Below are 19,824 nucleotides of genomic sequence, written 5' to 3'. Positions count from 1 at the left end.
CAAATGTAAAATGATGTGGATCCACCATTATAATATCATACCGAGGAGTTTCACTGCCCTAAAAATCTATTCATCCGTCCCCACCTCAGTCCCTGGCAGCCATGATCTTTTCACTGTCTCCATAGTTTTGTCTTTTCCAGAATGTCATATTGCTGGAATCATGCAGCAGGTAGCCTTTTCCGATTGGCTTCTTCCGCTTAGTATTATGCATTTAAGGCTCCTCTAAGTCATCTCTAAAAGGGTTCATCCGCTCTTAGCAGCTTGACAGCCATCCATGTTCTCTGTCGTACGTTGGCCCCAGGTCGAGCACGGCTTGCAGACATTTTTGTGTGGGGTGTGTCTGTGCCTCATGTCCACACAGGATGATGAGCTCTGGGGCAGGGGCCAGGACATACGCCCTGTGCGGCATGGCTCTCTGCCCGACTCTCAGGGTACCTGGTTTCCCCTAGTAACCTGATGCCTGGGACTGGGTGCTCCGGGGTGGAGGGGACATGGTTAGAGCCTAAGGAAGGGCTCTCAGAGCAAAACCCTGTGGGCTGCCCCCATGTACACAGCATGTCATTTGCTCTCTGAAGTTTAAAGCTCCATGAAGTCAGACTGAACAGCATCCGGCAACGGAGCTAATCTATAAGATTTTGCATCTGAGTCAGAACTTACTTACTAACACTGTCTGTCTTTGTGGCCAGAAGTCTGGCAAAACATTTTTCTGTCCCCATTATCCAACTCTGAAATGTGGCGAATGTTATTTTCCCTGAAAGAGTTCTGATAAGATGATCACAACAGAACACACTCTGATGGAAAAGACTTCCATTTCATAATAAAGCCTTTATGCAGTGGAATGTTCTAGTAACCGGTGTGTTCTGTGTTTACAGAGCTTCTCGAAACAAATCTGAGAAGAAGCGTCGGGACCAGTTCAATGTTCTCATCAAAGAGCTTAGCTCCATGCTCCCTGGCAACACGCGGAAAATGGACAAAACAACTGTGCTGGAAAAGGTCATTGGATTTTTGCAGAAACACAATGGTAAAGGTTACGTTTCTCTCCATTTTTATTCCATTCCTGTCCTCTCGTGTGGCGATGACTTCATCAAGCTGGTCTTCTGCTTGGTTCTCTCTTTCCAGCAAAGCCCGACCTCATCAGTCACAGGCTTCCTCTTGCAAAGGCACTCCACCCTCTTTAATATCCCACCTCCAGCAGGTTTGGGAAAGGACACTCACCTCCCAAATTGCTTTATTAGCCAGAGGAGAGAATCCAGAGCAGCCTCACAGGTAGAATCCAGCCTAAGTGGAGTGGCATTAACAGTGGGAGTGTCTTGATTAAAAATATCTGCAGCAAGCATTTTTCATTCAGCTCTGAAGAGACGCAATGCCCAAGAATTCATTTTCCACTGGAGCGAAGTGGCCTGGTTTGTCCAACCACCTCTGCCATGGCCCCTGAACTCTTTAGCTTTCTGAGCTACACCATGGAAAAAATAAATTGAAAATCAGTAACTTACTTACTGTCACATCCATTTTTTTATTGAGATATAATTCAAGTGCCATAAAAGTCACCATTCTAAAGTTTTTAATTCAGCGATTTTAGTATATCCAAGAGGTTGTGCCTCTGTTAACACTAATTTTATCATCCCATAAAGCGGTCACTCCCTATTTCTCCTCCCTCCAAATCCTGACAACCCCTCAACTATTTTCTGTCCCTCTGGATTTGCCTATTCTAGGCATTTCATACAACTGGAACCATCCAGTTTGTGGTCTTTGGTTTCTGGCTTCTTTCACTTAGCATCCATATTTTAACAAGTACTTGTGTTTCACTCCACATTATGGCCAATAATATCTATGGTATGGATATACCACGTTTTGCTTAACCATATATCGGTTGATGGCTTTTGCATTGTTTCCACTCTTCAGCCATTATGAATAATGCTTCATGTACAGTTCTTTGCGTGGTTATATATTTTCAGTTCTCTTGGATATATATCTAGGATTAGAATTGCTGGGTCCAGTGGTAATTCAAGTTCAACTTTTTGAGGAACTGCCAAACTGGTTTCTGCAGCAGCTGGACAATTTTATTTTTTTTAAAAGATTTTATTTATTTGTCTGAGAAGGAGAGCACAAACAAGGGGAGAGGCAGAGGCAGAGGGAGAAGCAGGCTCCCCGCTGAGCAGGGAGCCGGATGCGGGACTCGATCCCAGGACCCCTGGGATCATGACCTGAGCCGAAGGCAGATGCTTAACCGACTGAGCCACTCAGCCACAATTTTATACTCCCAGCAACAGTGTATGAGGGTTTCAGTTTCTCCACATCCCCACCAACAGTTGTTATTGTCTGGTTGTGTGTGTGTGTGTGTGTGTGTGTGTGTGTGGTGTTTATTATAGCCTTCCTAGGGAGTATGAAGCAATTATCTCATTATGGTTTTGATTTGCATTTCCCTAAAGATTAATAGTGTTCAGCTTTTCATGAACTTATTGGCCATTTGTATATCTTCTTTAGAGAAATGTCTATTCAAATCCTTTATCCATTGTTTAATTGGATTATCTATCTTTTTGTTGTTGAGTTGTAAGCGTTCTTCATATATTCTGGATACTAGACCCTCATCAGATATATAATTTGCAAATATGTCCCCCCATTCTGTGGGTTGCCTTTCACTTTTTTACTGATGTCTTTTGACACACAAAAGTTTCCAAGTTTGAAGTCCAATTATCTTTTTTTTGTTGTCGGTTGTGTGTGTCTTAGGTATCTTATCTAAGAAACTATGGTCTAATCTAAGGATATGAACATTTACATCACCTATGTTTTCTTCTAAGAGTTTTATAGTTTTAAGCCATAGATTAAGCATCATGCATATAATCTACAGGGTTAGCATTTAGGTATATGATCCATTTTGAGTTATTTTTTGTATATGGAGTCAGATAGGGAGTTGAAATTCATCCTTTTGCATGTGTATATCCGGTTATCCCAACATTCCTTTCTTTTTTAAAAACACTTTAAGACTTACAGAAAATACACAAATAATAACTGTACAGTTGAGTTACTTATCACACTATGTATTAGTAAACACAGCTAGGAAACCAACACATAGGTCAATAAATATCAGCTTCCCCAATAGATGCGCCTTCCTTCCTATTACCTCTGCTCTCCCCAGAAGTAATCTCTGTTTTGACTTCTAATACTAGAGTCGGGCTATTGGGACTTATTCAGATGGAATCATAGATTATAAACATGATGTTTATGAGGTTAATCTGTGTTTTTCCAGTGTTCTGGCTTGTTCATTTTCATTGGTATATAGTATTCCATTATATGAAGTTACCACTTGAATCTATCCTTGAACTTATGTCTTTCTCAAACTTAAGAAACATAAGACCTATGTCTTTCTCTTTTACCTTTTTCCTTTAAACCCTTTTACCTCTTAGCACTGACCACCCTGCCCCGCTACTCACCTATGGATGGTACAAAAAAAACTGGAGAAGAGTTAAGAGGGTTCAGTAGATATTAACAAGCAAGAAGAGTAGAATTCTTTTTTTTTTTTCTTCACCATGACACCAAACATAATAAAGTCAGAAATGTCAGGTTATTGAGGAGATAATTACGATTCTTCTGTGCTCACCGTGATACTTCTCTTTCACTGAATGTTTTCCTAGACAAGATGATTTCATGGAAGAGGGCACAGCTAGGACATTAGAAAGTTTCATTATACTTGCTATTCTTTTATTATTTCTTTAATAATTGTATATACCTATTAAAAAGATGACAGTAATGATATATCCTCCTTCTTTTTCTTCCAAAGCTGCCCAGGGGAGTGTAAAGAATATGTTAATTGCTTTTGTTAAAAGTCAGGGAAGAACAATCAAGCAGGATTGGAATAAAGTGTTGCAGCAGTATTCGATTGCCCCAATAATTTAATCAGAATGGTTATGTTTCCTAAATAATGATTTGGCTAAGTGAAATAGCAGGTTGGTGCGATTACCAAGATATTTTGCACAAATTACTCAAACTAGGTCAGTGCCACTGAGAAGCAGGACAGCTGTTAAATAGGACAGCTGGGATCAAGTTCATCAGTGTGACATTTATGCTGGGCTCTGTCTGCTGCAGAATTACAGAATTGTCAAATTGGGACCTGGAAAGAATCAGTCAGCAGAAATGCAGCCTCCTAACACCAGGAGTGCCCATCTCCATCTCACCTTTTTTATAAGACTAAGGCCTACTTTGCCCAGCCCTCTTAAATGCAACCCTGATCACCTGTGGATCTCATTCATCCTCTGTGATTTTTTTTTTAAATTTTTTATTTATTTGCGAGAGAGAGAATGAGAGACAGAGAGCATGAGAGGGAGGAGGGTCAGAGGGAGAAGCAGACTCCCCGCTGAGCAGGGAGCCCGATGTGGGACTTGATCCCGGGACTCCAGGATCATGACCCGAGCCAAAGGCAGTCGCTTAACCAACTGAGCCACCCAGGCGCCCATCCTCTGTGATTTTATATTCCAAAGAAAGCAGAAAATTCATGGTAGATTTTATGGAGAGATACCGCAGTGGGCCAAAATTTGGATTAAATCAAAAAATAAAAACAAACAGTAACTTCAGTTATAATCCAAATGGACATGAACTCCACAAGCATCCACAGTAGGGCAGAGAACAACATGGTCAGCATTTATTCAGGGCTCCCCATGGGTCAGGCAGGCATTGTTCTAAGGACTCTTGTATAGGAACACATGTGAGCTTCACATCAGCTCCCCTGAGTTAATATTATTTCACAGATAAGACAACCAAGGCACAGAGATGTTAGGCCACTCACCCAAGTCAGACAGCCAGGGAGAATCTATACAGCGCAGTCTGCTTCCAGATCCCAAGTTTTTAATACCACACCATGCTGTTTTTCCACAAGGCATAATTTATGGAACTCTTAGGGATATTTGTATCATAACTGTGCTGTAGCTGCCCATTAGTGTAGCCATTTAGCCTACTGGTTCTCAACCTTGACCACCCATTAGAATCACCTGGGGAGTTTTAAAAATACATATAACTGGGTCACATCTCAGGGACCAATAAATCAGAATATCTAGGGGTGGAACCCCAGTGGTGAGCTGGAGCTGGCTCATCCTGACTTGCAAAAGATGATTGTTAAATTTTCAGGAGTTTTGCAAGCCAGTTGACAGCTTAAAATTAGCCACTGTGTGAGTATTTACACCACAGAAATGGGAAAGCACTATAAATCAGGGCTTTTTTTTTTTTTTTCCATTTTCTTTCTTTCTTTCTTTCTTTCTTTCTTTTTTTTTTCTTTAGGGAGGGAAAGCCTTTTACCAGCACACTACTGGGTGAGGCCCAGCATCTATATTTTAGAACTTGCGGGGTGATTCCAGTGTGCAGCCAGGGTTAAGAACAGTGGGTTTAGACATGCTTTCTGCCTTCATGATACAGGAAGACCACAGGATAAGTCAGAAAAGATGATTAAGTCTAGGTAGTCATTATCATTCTTTATAATGACTTTTTCCTCAATAATTGTTCAAGCATCCCCTTTTTCTCAGCTTGGAAGGCAAATCTGGATCCTGGAATGGATACATATTCTTTTTGAAGGAATCCAAATCAAAATGAGAACCTGGGGCGCCTGGGTGGCTCAGTCGGTTAAGCGACTGCCTTCGGCTCAGGTCGTGATCCTGGAGTCCCGGGATCGAGTCCCACATCGGGCTCCCTGCTCGGCGGGGAGTCTGCTTCTCCCTCTGACCCTCCTCCCTCTCATGCTCTCTGTCTCTCATTCTCTCTCTCAGATAAATAAATAAAAAAAAAAAATCTTAAAAAAAAAAAAAAAGTAAAAATTTAAAAAAAAAAAAAATGAGAACCTGACCATGTTTCTTTGTAGTTAAATTTTGTGTCATCTGTGTCTGTTATAAGAGATAAATCACTAAATTATGTAAACAGCAAAGTGTATTGCATGTCTTTATCCACATCCATCTAAATGTTACTTCTACAGGACCAGGCTGACCTGCATGCTTTCCTTTTCTTGTGTGAATCTCAAGCTGATTTCATCCAACATCAAATCATATTCCTCTTTCATGCCCCTTCAATTTGTCTGCCTTAGTGGATAGGGACTAGGGGCATGGGGAGAAGCTGCAACACAAAGAGAAATGTCTCTGGTGGACAGGATAATATTAACCCAACTTAGTAGAGACTTTCTGCCCTATTTCCCAGACTTTTCTTTGACCACACATAACCCAGAGACATACTGCTCCTTGTTCACACCTACCAGGAACAATTGGGAGGTGAGCACTCTAGGGCACAACTGCAATTTACACTACAGTAGAATTTTGGGGTTCAGCTGTTAACTGTAATGTTTTTCTTCAAAAAAGAAATGATTTCAGGTGGTTTTGCTTCCCTTGCTATTTAGAAACTGCTGTCACCACACCTCTTTGCTGACCCTGCCCTGTCACCTGTAGCTTATGATATTGGTCACATCAAATGCCAGTGGAGACATGATTATAACACTAAACTTCATTTCCCAGTTTAACATTTTTTTACCTGCCTTAAGACATTTTATCTAACATATATATATTTATTTATTTAATATGCTGTGAAGTGAGCCTTAATTTCCAAGGACTGCAATCAAATTGTTGAAATACAAAGTGAAAGAAATGGCTGCTCTCAATATTATTAGGCTGGTGTTTAGAATGAATCTAAGTCATACTAAATGATCTAAAATTTACTTAACAGAAAAGAAATGGGCCTTTCATTTTCCTTTACCATTAAGTTGAATGGACCACTATCTAAATCAACTTTGGGCTGCTGAGAAGACTCTTCTCCTGGACAATTAATCTACAGCTTGATCCTAATGGTCAAAAGAACATTACAGATGAGTTTATGTGTTGGGGAACAAGGGAGAACACTTATGGCATTAATTTATTCAGATGGCCTGGGTAGATCTCTTTTCTAAGTGGTCAAACTGTGGCAACCATTTGAGGACATGAGAGTTTCACCCTTTCTTCCTTGCCTCGGCTGGCACCCACCCCAGAATGAACACTGGTCCGGGACTATGTGTAGCCCCCTGCCTCGGCTTCCCAGGATGCATTTCACGTTGTGCAGCCTCTGGCCACCGGGGCAGCAACAGCTTGTTCTTTCCAAAATCTTGGAGGAAGAAACCATCCCAGTAGCACCACGAAAATAATCCCTAAAGAAACCTCTTACTACATAAGGTGGGGCAAAATGTTGGTTAAGATGAAGGATCAAGGGCACCTGGGTGGCTCAGTCGGTTAAGCATCTGCCTTCGGCTCAGATCATGGTCCCAGGGTCCTGGGATCGAGTCCCGCATCGGGCTCCTTGCTCAGCGGGGAGCCTGCTTCTCCCTCTGCCTCTCCCTCTGTCTGCTGCTCTGCCTACTTGTACTCTCTCTCTTTCTATCAAATAAATAAATAAAATCTTAAAAAAAAAAAAGATGGAGGATCAACTGAAGGAAAAACAAATATATCTGATACAGCATTTGAGCTATCTGTAATAATCTTATCAGAGACATTTTAGTAATAAAACAAAATCCACTTTCAAAAATGCAAAAGAACTCGAGTATTTAAGGAGTCCTGTGTATTCCAATGACTATTGAATTTACAAACATGAATAACATCTCCAGTACAAGGTAGAACAGAAACAAGCAAACTATAGATCAATCCAGAAAAGGTTTGAGAAGAATAAATTCTGGCTTTAAAAGCAACTAAGTAACATGTATTTGTCTGACATGTTGTACTTCAGTACCTGGAAATGCTGAAAAATACATGACATTCTGCCTAGACACAGGAGGTTATTTACTACAAGCCTAAGGTGTGTCTGGAATTTTTGAAAATCCCACAGATTCCTAAAGTGTTCTGCTTTGCCTTGACCATGAAGAGGCAGCTTAGGGCTGTGTCCCACCGTCCTGGTCTTTGTTCCCATTGCCTTGATAGGTGGCGACTGCCTAACTCCCAACTGCTTTGTCATGCCGAAATTCAAGGGCATTGTGCTCCTGCTACTGGCAGGCGCTATGGCCACACAGAGGGCGGAGGACTCTTCTCCTGAAGCCTCATTAAAAGGGTGTGAAAACATCCAGAGACGCCTTTAAGCCCATTACATCCAAAGTTCCTAGTCCTTGGACATCAGGGTAACCTATTTCCTTATCTGGGCTTCTTTAATTTAAACAACACAGAAGTTTACACAAAATTACATAGAAATAAGTGTGCTTCATTTGTTAATTCTAATTCCAAGGTGCCTTTGACTATAACCGTTTATTTATGGGTTTTGTTTTTTTTTTTTTAGAAGTCTCAGCGCAAACGGAAATCTGTGATATTCAGCAGGACTGGAAGCCTTCATTCCTCAGTAATGAAGAATTCACCCAGCTAATGTTGGAGGTGAAATGCACTTTCAAATTAGCTTAATTTGTTGCAAATCAAAATGTAGCTGCTTGTTCCAGATAAGACCCGGTGCCCAAAGTAAACAACTGTTCTTGACCCTGGAAAGAGGTCTTGAAACAGACACCCCTTGAAGCCCTGCGTGCTCTTGCTTATTTTTTGGCTAGAGTTTGGCAGTATAAGCAAGAATCCCAAAACTGGATGTGAGTGTGTGCAGGGCGAGCCCGCTCATGGTCTCCCAACTAGAGGACACCCAGTGGGGGACCCGGGGAGGGACAAGGGTGCAGGTAGAAGGAGGGGAAGGAGGGAAGGAAAAAGTGCATCTCTGCACTGTCTTGTGGCTCAGAGTCTCCTCTTTAGAATGCAGTGATTATATGATTATGTTTCCCTCAGTAGAACACATTTTGAAAACAAAAGTCTTCTTTTGAAGTTAGGCTTTTAACTTGAGCTCATATTACATCAACATAGCATGTGGGTGTCTCCCGTAAGTGACCCTGTGCCTCCCCACCCAGCACATGCCATTTCTGGGCTGAGAAAGATGCTCACATTTCTTCCTCTAGAAAGTTAGGTGCCCACACCCATCTTCAGGGCTAAATTTGTGGAAATCTGGCCGAGCTGGGCCAGTGGCCTTCTTCAGTGTCCTGTGTTTACATTTGGGTGAAACCCATCTGTACAGATGAGGATGAGTCTCTACAAAAACATGCGGCGGGGTGCTCTGACATCTCAACTGGGGATTAGGCTGGGAGTGTATGGACATGACAGTGGAGGGAGAGAAGGCTCCCGACGTGGCATGTCTGGGCCCTTGACTTAGAAGAGGAAACCGAGACAAATGAGTTCAGCGAAAGGAAGTTAGACGCTGGCTACATGTCAGTGGTTCCTGGCAGGGTTTTTGGAGAGCGGCTTCTTTCTATATCTCATCTTAGGTGCCTGTATAAGACTGATGTAAACTTTAATTTACATAGATTAACTATGCAGAAAACAGAAAGTACTGGAGTAAGAAAATGCCAGAATGAAGATGTCCAAATATTATGAAATATAAGCGCATTAATGAACATTTGCATAAAATGAAAGATACTTAAATCTACATGTGAACTATATTTAAAGAAAATACAGAACTTTCTCCAGAAGCAATGCATTTTAAGTATGTTAAATTTAGACCAGCATGTGAAATATAATGTTGAATTAATGCATCATTATGCTACTTTACATAAACCGTTTTATCTTTTAATTCTTAGGGACAGTAGTTAAAACGCATAACCCTATAGCACCCAGCCTCTTTTTAAGAGCCTGTAGCACATCTTTCTTTTTTTTTCCCCCCCCACTGAGTTTCAAGATATCAAAAGTGTCTAAGGAAACAAGACTTTTAGAAAGTTAAAAATGGATACATATTTGGGCTGCAAGGCAGGACTGAGATTTGGGAGACTGGAATTTCTAGAAAAAGAAGATTTTAGATTTGTATGTATATTCTTTCTGCACGTTCCCCAGCTCCCAGTATAGACTCCTTGAAGCGAATCTGAAGGAATCGTGCCCAATGAGTGAATTAAGCCTGAAGTTAATCCTGTGCAACAAGCAGGTCTTCTGGGCAAATTGCAGCTTTGAGGAGCCTGGGAAACCCACCCACTAGTGCTTCTGATTTATCTCTGACTGTTCTAAGCTTCTGTTCCAACCTGTTGCCCTTCAGGAGACACAGACCTGGCCATGAGTAACCGCACTTGCAGTATCTTCTCCCAGATGGCCCGGGCCAGAGGATGAGGTTGTCACCATTTGCCACTAGGCATCTTCTTACTCGTGTGTGTCCCTTTCCAGCCACACAGCCTCTCCTCTTCCAGAGCCATTTCAGGGACTGTGAGGAATTCAGATGCCATGTCTTGGTAACCGTGAGGTTCCGTTTTAAATCTGGACAGAACCCATCAGGCCCCGGGGTGCTGTGCCCTCTTGATGTGAGTCCCAAGTCCTCCCCTCTCCTCTCAGAAAGGCCCCAGCCCAGACTCCGGGAGGCTGTGCACAGTCATGGGGTTTGAAAGAACAAAAGTGCCTTGGCTGCAGAACCCCCAGGCGGGTACCGTGTAAGCGGACGTAGATGCTGACTACAAGCACCTGAACACGACGGCTCAGACGAAGGGGCAGCAGCTCTTGCTGACTGGTCCCTAGTGAGTTTGTAGCATTTCTTCTGAATTGTATTCAGCGTCTTTTCTCTTAGCCCAGAGGTTGTCCCCAGGAACACAGGAAATATCAGAATCAGGAATTGGCAGAAAGGGGTGTTTTTGTTTCCTCTGGTGTGTGGCAAGTATAAAATTGGGGCCGTTGTGGTATTTTGGCATCCCTGAAGCTGCCGTCTCAGTCACCTTTACTTTGCGACTTGGCAGTCAGTCTGCTGAGTCCCTCAGATCAGGCTGAGGGGACCCTCTAAAACCCGGCAAGTGCGCTCCAAGCAGTGACTCAGCACACCTCTTGAGCATTTAATGGAAGACGCCAATAAGCTGATGAAAGTTATCTCCCATCTATAAATACCTTCAGCTTTTTAACACCCACATGCTTTAGAAATCCAAGAGGGGCTTGGGCTCACTGCGCAAGAAGATCGTTTGGACTGCTTCTCTTTTCCCAGTATGCTGCCCTGCTTTTTCCAAAAAGGTCCCACTCACCTCCTCAACAGCTCCCACCTCTTAAAGCTCATCTCGAGGAGTGCCGCAAATAGAACTGAAAAAACCATTAGGAAAAGAAACAAAAGGTACCAGGATATACCTCTGGGTTCACCATGGCCCATAAATCTTATTTGGGATTTCTCATCCTCGGCCCTGTTGACACCTTCTTTGCTATGGGGGTGTCCTGTGCATTGTAGGGTGTTTCAGAGCATCTTTGGCCTCTACCCACTAGATGCCAACAGCACCCACCCCAGTAGTGACCACCAAAAATGTGTGCTGCCATCGCTAGATGTCTCCCAACAGGGGTGAGGGGAGAGGGGGCAAAAGTGCCCCCAGTTGAAAACCACTGATGTAACCCAAAAGGATGAGGTCCTCTTAAGAAACATGCTTTAATCTATTTTTCAGTCTTAAATCCTGCAATATGTAAGATAAAATAATAAATGACCCTAGTGTTCATTTTCCTGGTGAAGAGAGCTCTCTCCCATCCTGGCACGGTGCCCTCCATGCCCAGTTAGTGGACCGTTTCCGGTTCCTGTTGCAGTGCACCTAGCTGCACCCTCCTAACTGAACAAATTAATGCCCCTTTGACCGTGCAGACTTCCAGTAACACCTTGGGAGAAACTAGCCGAGTGCATACAAAATGTTTCCAGAACTTTCTAAGCACATATTTCAGTGTGGCTTTTTTTTTTTCCTTTAAAGAGGAAAAATTCTCACATTCGAGGAAGATGCTATTTCAAAGATGCAGTCGGTACAAAGTGATAGGTTTACAGTAACGGTCCACCTGAGCATAATTCCCTCAGAGACTCATTTTCCAATGAGATGGGCTTGTCTTAGTCTTTTCCTTCTGTTCGGGGCACCCGTATATCCCGTTGCCAGGATGACCCCATTCAGTGCTGAATTACACAGTCTGAATTTTAGAAATCAACTTTCAGATGTGTCTTATGAAAGCATCGTGAGCATCCAATAAGGAATCTAAAAACAAAACAGCAGAAGTGTGAGAAAACATTAACAGCCTGCATCCTTTCTTTTCTATCAGAAGCACCTAGAGCAGCATGCCTCACATACAGTAGACACTTAGCAAGTAAAGCGAATGTTCTTGACAAACAGTTGCTTCGGGAGGCACTCCTCCTGTGGCAATGAATGTGGGCAGAGGTCGACCCTGACCGACAGTTGTTAATGCACCTATTAGGTCCGATACCTTCTGGTCCATGTTTACCACTGAACTCAAAGCGATACTGGGGATCAGGGGATGGGAACCATAAAATATCATCTTTTTAATGGTAACTGTGATGTTTCTGGTCCAGCCCAACGGGATGCTTACCATTAAAACTACTTAGGTAATTCCCATGGCTAAATTGAGTTTTAGGATACCAAGAGGTCAGATTTTCCAGGGAGCCCTTTAGTGCTTTAGCAAGCCCTTTGCCTGGGCTAGACAAATTCTGCATACAAAACCATCCTGTGTGCTAGGCTGAAGAGTGCAGTGAGGTTATTTGTGGAAATATTCTAAGAATTGCAAAGTAAATTCAGTGTCATAATAGGGGATCCTTTGCTTCAGTGACATCCTCCTCCGTAAAAGCGCCACTAAGGAGCCTTCCACTGTTGGGTTCTCTGCAGGCACTGGACGGCTTCATTATTGCAGTGACAACGGACGGCAGCATCCTATATGTTTCTGACAGTATCACACCTCTCCTTGGGCACTTACCAGTAAGTTTCTGCTCTGCTGGCCTTTGCCAGTCCACATTATCGTCTTCCCTTGAGAACCATTCAGATCTCAGATCGGGGGTGATGTAGGTCTGAGGGGGTCTGTGTGTAAGAAGGGTTAAGGAGTGTCCTCAACAAAGCTGAGGCCAGAGTCCTGGGTGGGGGGTCTTCTAGAGGAAGGGCAGGTGCAGGAATATGCTGTTCTAGAACAAACAAGGCACCCAGATCTCGACATGGCAAAACCTGGCAGGGGGATGTGGGTGCAGGTCCTTACCCTTCTGTGCCCCAGAAACCACACAGGAGCTGAGCTGACGACAGAGGCCTAGCACAGTTAGCAGATCTTAGAGCCTGGACAGAGGCTGATGTATATCCTATGAAGGGAAAAGCCGACCTCCCAGGTGAACTGAGAGCTGGTGGAGGAATGCGCAGCAGATGGCTTGAGATGGGACGTGGTTTGGGGACATGTCTGAGATTGCAAGTAGGTGGTGACACTTAATGGTAATAAAGGATCTGTGACAGGGGTGATGGGGGCGGTGGGGGGAGAGTTGAAATATTCTGGGAGGATGTGTTTGTTTGGACCAGGGAGGCCTTGGGGAATGGGGAGGGTGTGGGCAGGACGACAAGCTCTGCTGTCCCAGGGACTCCAGATGGAGGCTCAGAGACGGGCTGGGTGCTGCTTGACAAAGGCCCTCCTAGATGCTCCTTCCTCCCCTTCTTCCTCCCTCCTTCCCTACCTTCTTCCCTCTCTGCCTCTCCTCCTCCCTCCCTCTCCTCCTCCTCTCTGCCTAAGCCTGCCTGGCGCCTGGTAACCCCCAGTCAGAAGGACCTGGCTCACCAAGCAGCACCTGGCTGGTGGACGGTCCACCTCTGGGGATCCCTCAAAGGCATTTGGCCAGCCTTCCATTTCCTGCCACACGTTATTTATTCCTACAGACTGTGACTTTGAATGACAGTTCTACCAGCAGCATCCTGATGGGGATAAAGCCTCCTCTCTTCTCTCTCCTCCCCACAAGCCCTATCAAACCACTTAACCCCACCGCTCCCCACTCCCAGCACAACTTCCCTTGGTTCCTGTACAAAGGAAATCCTGGGCCAGGAAGACACCGGAGGACCATGGCCCCCTCTCCTTAGTTGCACGTGCTGGGGGAGAGCGCAGCCTTGTTCCGTGAGCAGCTCGCCTTCCTTGGGGTGATGAGCCCAGCTTTGCTACTGGCCCAAGATTCCATATTTTCCTGGGCTACCCTTTTCCTCAGAAGCTACTCCCCATCACTTCGTTTCTGCAAACAATGCAGATCAGGGCCACTGTCCACATTCTTCCTTTGCTGGTCACTGTGCGGTATAGCCCAAAAAAAGCAGTTTTTACCTTGCTAGGCAGATGCCTTTGCATTACCCCATTGTTTGTCTAACCTTTGTGTTTCCGCCCACCCCCTGCACTGTTGCTGTTTTGATTTGTTAATGATTGCAATGTTTGCTTAGTGGGCTGGACCATGCTACCGGTCCATACGGCAGAGGTCCTGTCTCCAGGCTTGAGCACAGACCCGACGTGCCTAAGTATTCATTGAGTGAGTGGCTGAGTTCATAAATGGGGCTGCTACCTCGGGAGCCATGCAAACAGCTCGGCAGGAGTGGGAGGTGCCTCCAAAGGGAGAAATATGGGCACGGACAACACCACCTCCCCAAAGGAAAATCATCTAAGGCAAAAGTGCTTATAAATGTGGAGAAATCTATAGACCAAAAACTACTTCCGTGGAATGCTGGTTCTCCCAGTGAAAGCTCCAGCAAGCAGTGCAAGATGAAAGTAGAATAAAGGGCCAAGTTCCCATGGCAAGGGTCACAGCAGGGAGAGGAGGTCGCAGAAAAGGAAAGACAGAGCCCCTGGCTTACGTTACCACACAACACAGCAGCAAGTCCATGAAACACCTCCCAGGAGACATTGCTCTGCCCTTCCTTCCCCGGCCTGCCCCTCACCTGCTGGAAGGACCCGCCTGATCCCAGGCATCTGGTCAGAGATGGCTCTGGGTGGGGGCCGAGCTGGGGGTCGCTCTGTCTAGGAGGGCTATGGTAGGTGTGGCTGCATGCAGCGCAGAGCTGGTCACAGGTTGAAAGAGTCCAGGTCACCAGTTAGGTTTGGTTTATTTTATTTTATTTTATTTTAAAGATTTTATTTATTTATTTGAGAGAGAGACAGAGCACAAGCAGGGGGATCGGCAGGCAGAAAGAGGAGCAGACTCCCTGCTAAGCAGGGAGCCCGATGCGGGGCTTGATCCCAGGACCCTGAGATCATGACCTGAGCAACTGCTTAACCGACTGAGCCACCCAAGTGCCCCGATTTTTTCTACTTTAATGTGCCTTTTGATTTTTATAAAGCATGCATACAGAAGTATGTATAAAACATACATTCAGTGTTTAAATTCATGATAAAGTGAGCGCAAACATACAGGTAGCTGTCACCGAGGTGAAGAAACAGAATTATGTTTGGGAACCATAGAAGCTCCCGTGTATTTTTTTCCCATCACACCCCCCCACCTCCCAATCAGAGATGACCATTTTCCTGGCTTTTAAGGTCATTGCTTCCTTGGTTTTCTTTGGAGTTCTACAAACTTTTGATTTGTCACTCAACAATATGATTTAGTATTCCCTTCTGGCTAACTTTAGGAAAATAGGAAATGGACTCCTCTTGCTCCACGTTGTTTGTGAGATCCATCCATCTCACACCGTTAGTAGTGGTGGTCACGGGTTTATGTCGTTGCTGCCTAGTATTCCATTGGAGGAATGTGCTAACATTGCTGCATCCATTCCTGGTTGGAACTCTTAGAAGGTGCTTTGGTGAACATGCTGCATATGTTTCCTGATGAACATTTGCAAGCATGCCGTAGAGAACTTACGTGTAGGATGGCCGGATTGGAGAGTGGGGGCACCTTCACGGGTGTACCAGATGACACTAGGTCGTTAACAATGGTTGCACCAGTCTACCCTCCACCAGCAGAGTCGAGAGTCCTAGGCACCCCATGTCACAGAACGTGGATTGTCAGGCTTCTTAGCATTTGTCAGTCTCGCACGTGAACATAACTCGTGGAGTTTTAACTTGCCTTTCTCCCGATTACTAATGCGATTGAGCGTCTTTGCATATGCGTGTTTGCCATTTGGATTTCCTCTTTTGTGAACACAGTGCTTGTTCGGGTATTTTGCCATTCTCCTACTGGACTGTCTGGTTTGTTTCTTGTAATTTGGAGGCATTCTTTCCATGGTTCTCGACACTAGTCTTCTGTCGGATACTGTCTGAATCGCCTCCTGCTCACTCTGCCTTAAGGATACAGATCCGGCTGAAGGCCCAACACCCAACACTGGACAGATGAGCTTGACAGCCGTTTATCGGTCTCATGCGTTCACAGCCTGGCAGATGAGGACATGGGGCCACACGGGGCCGCACCAGCAGGGGCTGTGAGAAGCAGGCTTCATAGTAACAGGAGGGTGGGGCACCCCCGGTCCCCACAGGGGTGAGACTGGTTTATTAGAATAATTCCACAGGCTGGCAGGGAGTTAAACCCACTACCCAGCAATGAGCAGGAACTGTGCCCGTCCCCCTCGATAAGGAGCATTGTTTAGCTAGGGGACCTTTCCACAGGGGCAGAGTGTGAAGGAGAACTTTCAGTTGGGCCCGTTGAGGGCCTCCCAGTTTTGCTAGGTGACAAGGCAGCATTTAACACTGAACCTTAATTTTAGGACTTACACCATGGCTTATGTGTTACAAATCTGTTCTCATCTTGTGGCTCATCTCTCCCTCTCTAGGTTCTTCTCATGAACAGAGATTCTTTATAGTTCGTACCTTTTATATTCTAATTAATTCTTCACGACTCTAAGGTCAAAGTCACTCCCAGTACTGGCTTCTGAAAGCATTACCGTTGGGCCATCAGTTAGATTCTGGGTCTAGACTGCATCAAAGCCTATCGGATGTGCCTCCAACCCCCTGGCCCTTTAGGGAGACTGAGCCCCCCGACTGCTTCGGGGAGCCCATTCCTGCCTCTTCTCAGCATAAGGCTCCTCCACGACATCTCACGATTGCCCCTTCTCCAAGACTTCTCACCGTGGCCAACACATCTCCAGCCAGACCTGCCAGGGCCCGTTTGGGACCTTGCAGGACAGAGGGTCCACCCAGCTCCCTTCCGACTCAGCCAGCCGGCTTCTGTGCGCTCCGTGGGTGGGCTCCTTTTACTCGGCTGGGTGCCACCGAACTGGTGCTGCTCGTTCCTAGGGAGAGAGGACAATGCCTTGCTGTGTCCCGAAGCACTTCCCGATCATCCCCAGGCTCCCGAGGGGCGCAAGAAGAAACACGGGAGATGTGCGATTTGGAATTAGGACAGGTGTTCGTAGTGAAAGTGGTTTTGGTAAAGGTTCTTGAGGAAGCAGCCAAGGACCTATCAGTAAGCTGGGGTAGAGAACCTTCTGTCTCCAGCAGGTAAATGATGTTCCCAACACTGTGATTCAGCTGGGAAGATGGATGCGGATGGCACGTGCCCTCCCTTGTCTCTGTAATTGCTGTCATTTTAATAAACAGAGCTCAGCTCATTCAAGGGATAGTTCAAGTGCAGACAGAATTTATTCTCCTGTAAGCACCAGAGTTTAAATTTTCAAACCATCATTGTTTGTGTTGCCTGTCAGCACGTGGAAATGACATAATAGTAATATAATAGTGAGTACATAGCAAGAGATGGCTCTGAGCCCTTTGTGGGTGTCAACTCAATCCTTACCACCACCACCCCACCAACCTCCATCCGGGGTTCATCTTTATTCTGTGAGGAACCTGTAGCCCAAGGTGCCCCCACAGCCCTGTGTTCCACAGAAGCAGCTAAGTCAGGCAGCCCCGGAACCCTGCTCTCTGTCATACTCACATCAGGGCAAGGGGGCTTCCAACGGGCTCTCCAAGAAAAGGCCATGGAGTGACTTAGTCATCATTTTCTTGTATCTGCAGTGTCTTTAAGAAGAAAGACTACTGTCATCTGTGAGCATTAGTCATCATCTAAAAAATTAAAGGGAATGAGCTTAAAATAAAATCAAGAACATCAGAAGGAACTTGGAGAGAGCCCGAAGGAGAAAATGATAGCACAGGCTAGTCAGGGGTTCGCAGAGTCTTTGCCCACAGAGATCAAGCCCAGGCGCCATCGAGCTGGGAGTCCCTCCTTTTCCACCTCCTGTCCTTCATCGGCCACCAAGTGGTGTCCCCCTTCCTCACAGCCCCTGGACTGCTGGCTGCAAGAGGGGAGGGCCTCCCCTGCTTCCTGTGTTTCTTCCCAGCGCCCAAGGCGGTGGCTGGCACACGGTGGCCCTCAGTCAGCATTGGGTGGATTCTGTTGCGTGACCTGTTTGGACTCTCTGTCCTGCACATCACGTCCCCCTTTCCCTGAGCCTGTTCAGACTGACCTTCTCTAGCCTGGTGGTGTCCTGTGTTCCCTCCCTCTTCAGGCCAGAAAGCACAAGTACAGTCCGGCCGTGCCTTCCTCTCGGCCCCTCAGCGGGTCCCGTCCCCCCCACCCCAGGCGCACAGAACAAGGCACTCACTCCTCTGTGGCCTTCTTGGCTCTGGCCTCGCTTCCCTTTGCACCACCTGCCTCCACTGCTCTCCTCCCTCCTGTGATGCTTTTGTGCGCACCGTACCTCCTGCCTGGAGCACCCTGGCTGCCCGGCAGACACCATCTTGTCCTTCAGCTCCTGCTCAGGGATTCCTCCCTGTGGGAATCATTCCCTGGGAACCTCTCTGTGCATATGACTGAACTCTGTACACCATGCTCAGTGTTCTCGGGGTGCCTTGTTTTGACTCCTGTTGTCTTGCTTGCGCACCACCCCCCACCACTTCTTTCAGCTAGTCAGTGCATTTTTCTCGAAGGCCAAGCACCATTCAATGTCAGGCACCCAGGGGTGAAGAAGGCAGATGGAGTCCCTGCTCTCCTGGGGCTCCCATTGGATGAAGCAGGCAGAGGACACACATCAGCACATGAACAAACAAGAGAACTTTGAGAACTTTCCTGAATGGTTATGAAACACCTGATCACACTGAGCATTCATTGAGTGATTGACCAGCAGCTTACGCCACCCTCACAGCTTCCTCATCTTTTGGTTGATGGGGGTGCAGAGCCAGCTTTCAGTCCCGACCTCTGGGCCTCTCTCCACCTTCCTGTCTGGGGGACCTGCCCCTCCCCAGCACTTACAGGACCGCAGAACAAGTAGAGCAGGGGGCTTCAGAGGCCAGAGCCCCAACAGTGAGGGTGACATCCATGGGTGCTTCCTCAGGGCCAGTGCCTTCAAAGCAGGGACCTGAAGGAGGTACAGGAGTTAGCCAAACACACGGAGAGGTGCACGATGTCCTCACCTCGGGGTGCAACCTGGGGAAGGCCCAGAAGGAAGAGCAAGCTGGCCAACTGGAGAAAAGGAAATTTGGAGGGTGGGGAGTAGTACGAGCCTCAGAAGTGAATTGGGAGCTTCAGGCTTCATTCTGCGAGCATTTGGCCACCAACAGACAGTTTTTGTTTTGTTTTGTTTTGTTTTGAAGTCAGGGCTATACCCAACATGGGGCTTGAACTCACGACACTGAGATCAAGAGTCACAAGCACTATGGACTGAGCCAGCCAGGCACCCCTGCCAATAAATCATTTTAAGCAAGGTGGTGACCTGATCTGATACAGGCCTCCTTCTGGCTGCTGGTGGAGAATACGTGGGACAGGGACAAAAGTCAATGTGGGAAGACCAGTTTGGTCAGTTCATGCCCCAGATAAGAAATGATGGTGTTCTAGACTGGGGGTCAAAGCCATGGGAATAAAGGGAGGTGAGAGGATCTGAGAGAATTTGAGGGAGGAGTGTGTCTCAGCACTTGGACGTTGTTTGGATGTGAAGATGAGGGCGGGAGGGGGAGAAGCTGAGGATGCCACCAGGGTGTCTGGGATGGGCAAGTGATCAGTTGGCAATACCATGGGGACATTGAGCACAGAGGAGGAGGAGGTATGGGTGCAAAAGAATGCCATTGGGGGTGCACGTCAACCTCTGATCCCCAGGGGACACACAATAGAGAGTTACCTAGATATACAAATTTAAGAGTTTATAAGATCGTGTTTAAAAATACAGGAAAGGATGAGTTTATCAAG

General features: G+C 46.0%; 1 protein-coding gene across 3 annotated transcripts in view; it reads left to right on the top strand.

Moving 5' to 3' along the window:
• NPAS2 (neuronal PAS domain protein 2) overlaps positions 1-19,824 on the top strand; it is a 156,156-nt gene that overhangs the window by 93,331 nt on the left and 43,001 nt on the right. For 2 of the 3 annotated variants that reach the window (XM_081833412.1, XM_081833413.1), the window contains exons 3-5: positions 873-1,027; positions 8,257-8,348; positions 12,605-12,694. In XM_081833412.1, coding sequence (XP_081689538.1) covers positions 873-1,027; positions 8,257-8,348; positions 12,605-12,694 — 337 coding nt within the window. The remainder of the gene's footprint in view (positions 1-872; positions 1,028-8,256; positions 8,349-12,604; positions 12,695-19,824) is intronic. The other variant, XM_081833411.1, reaches the window with a different exon arrangement.

The sequence above is a fragment of the Leptonychotes weddellii genome, chromosome 10, assembly GCF_054177405.1.
Source record: "Leptonychotes weddellii isolate Sample4059 chromosome 10, ASM5417740v2, whole genome shotgun sequence".
Taxonomy (NCBI): domain Eukaryota; kingdom Metazoa; phylum Chordata; class Mammalia; order Carnivora; family Phocidae; genus Leptonychotes; species Leptonychotes weddellii.
Note: the sequence above shows the minus strand (reverse complement) of the source record. Positions and strands in the feature narration are given on the sequence as shown.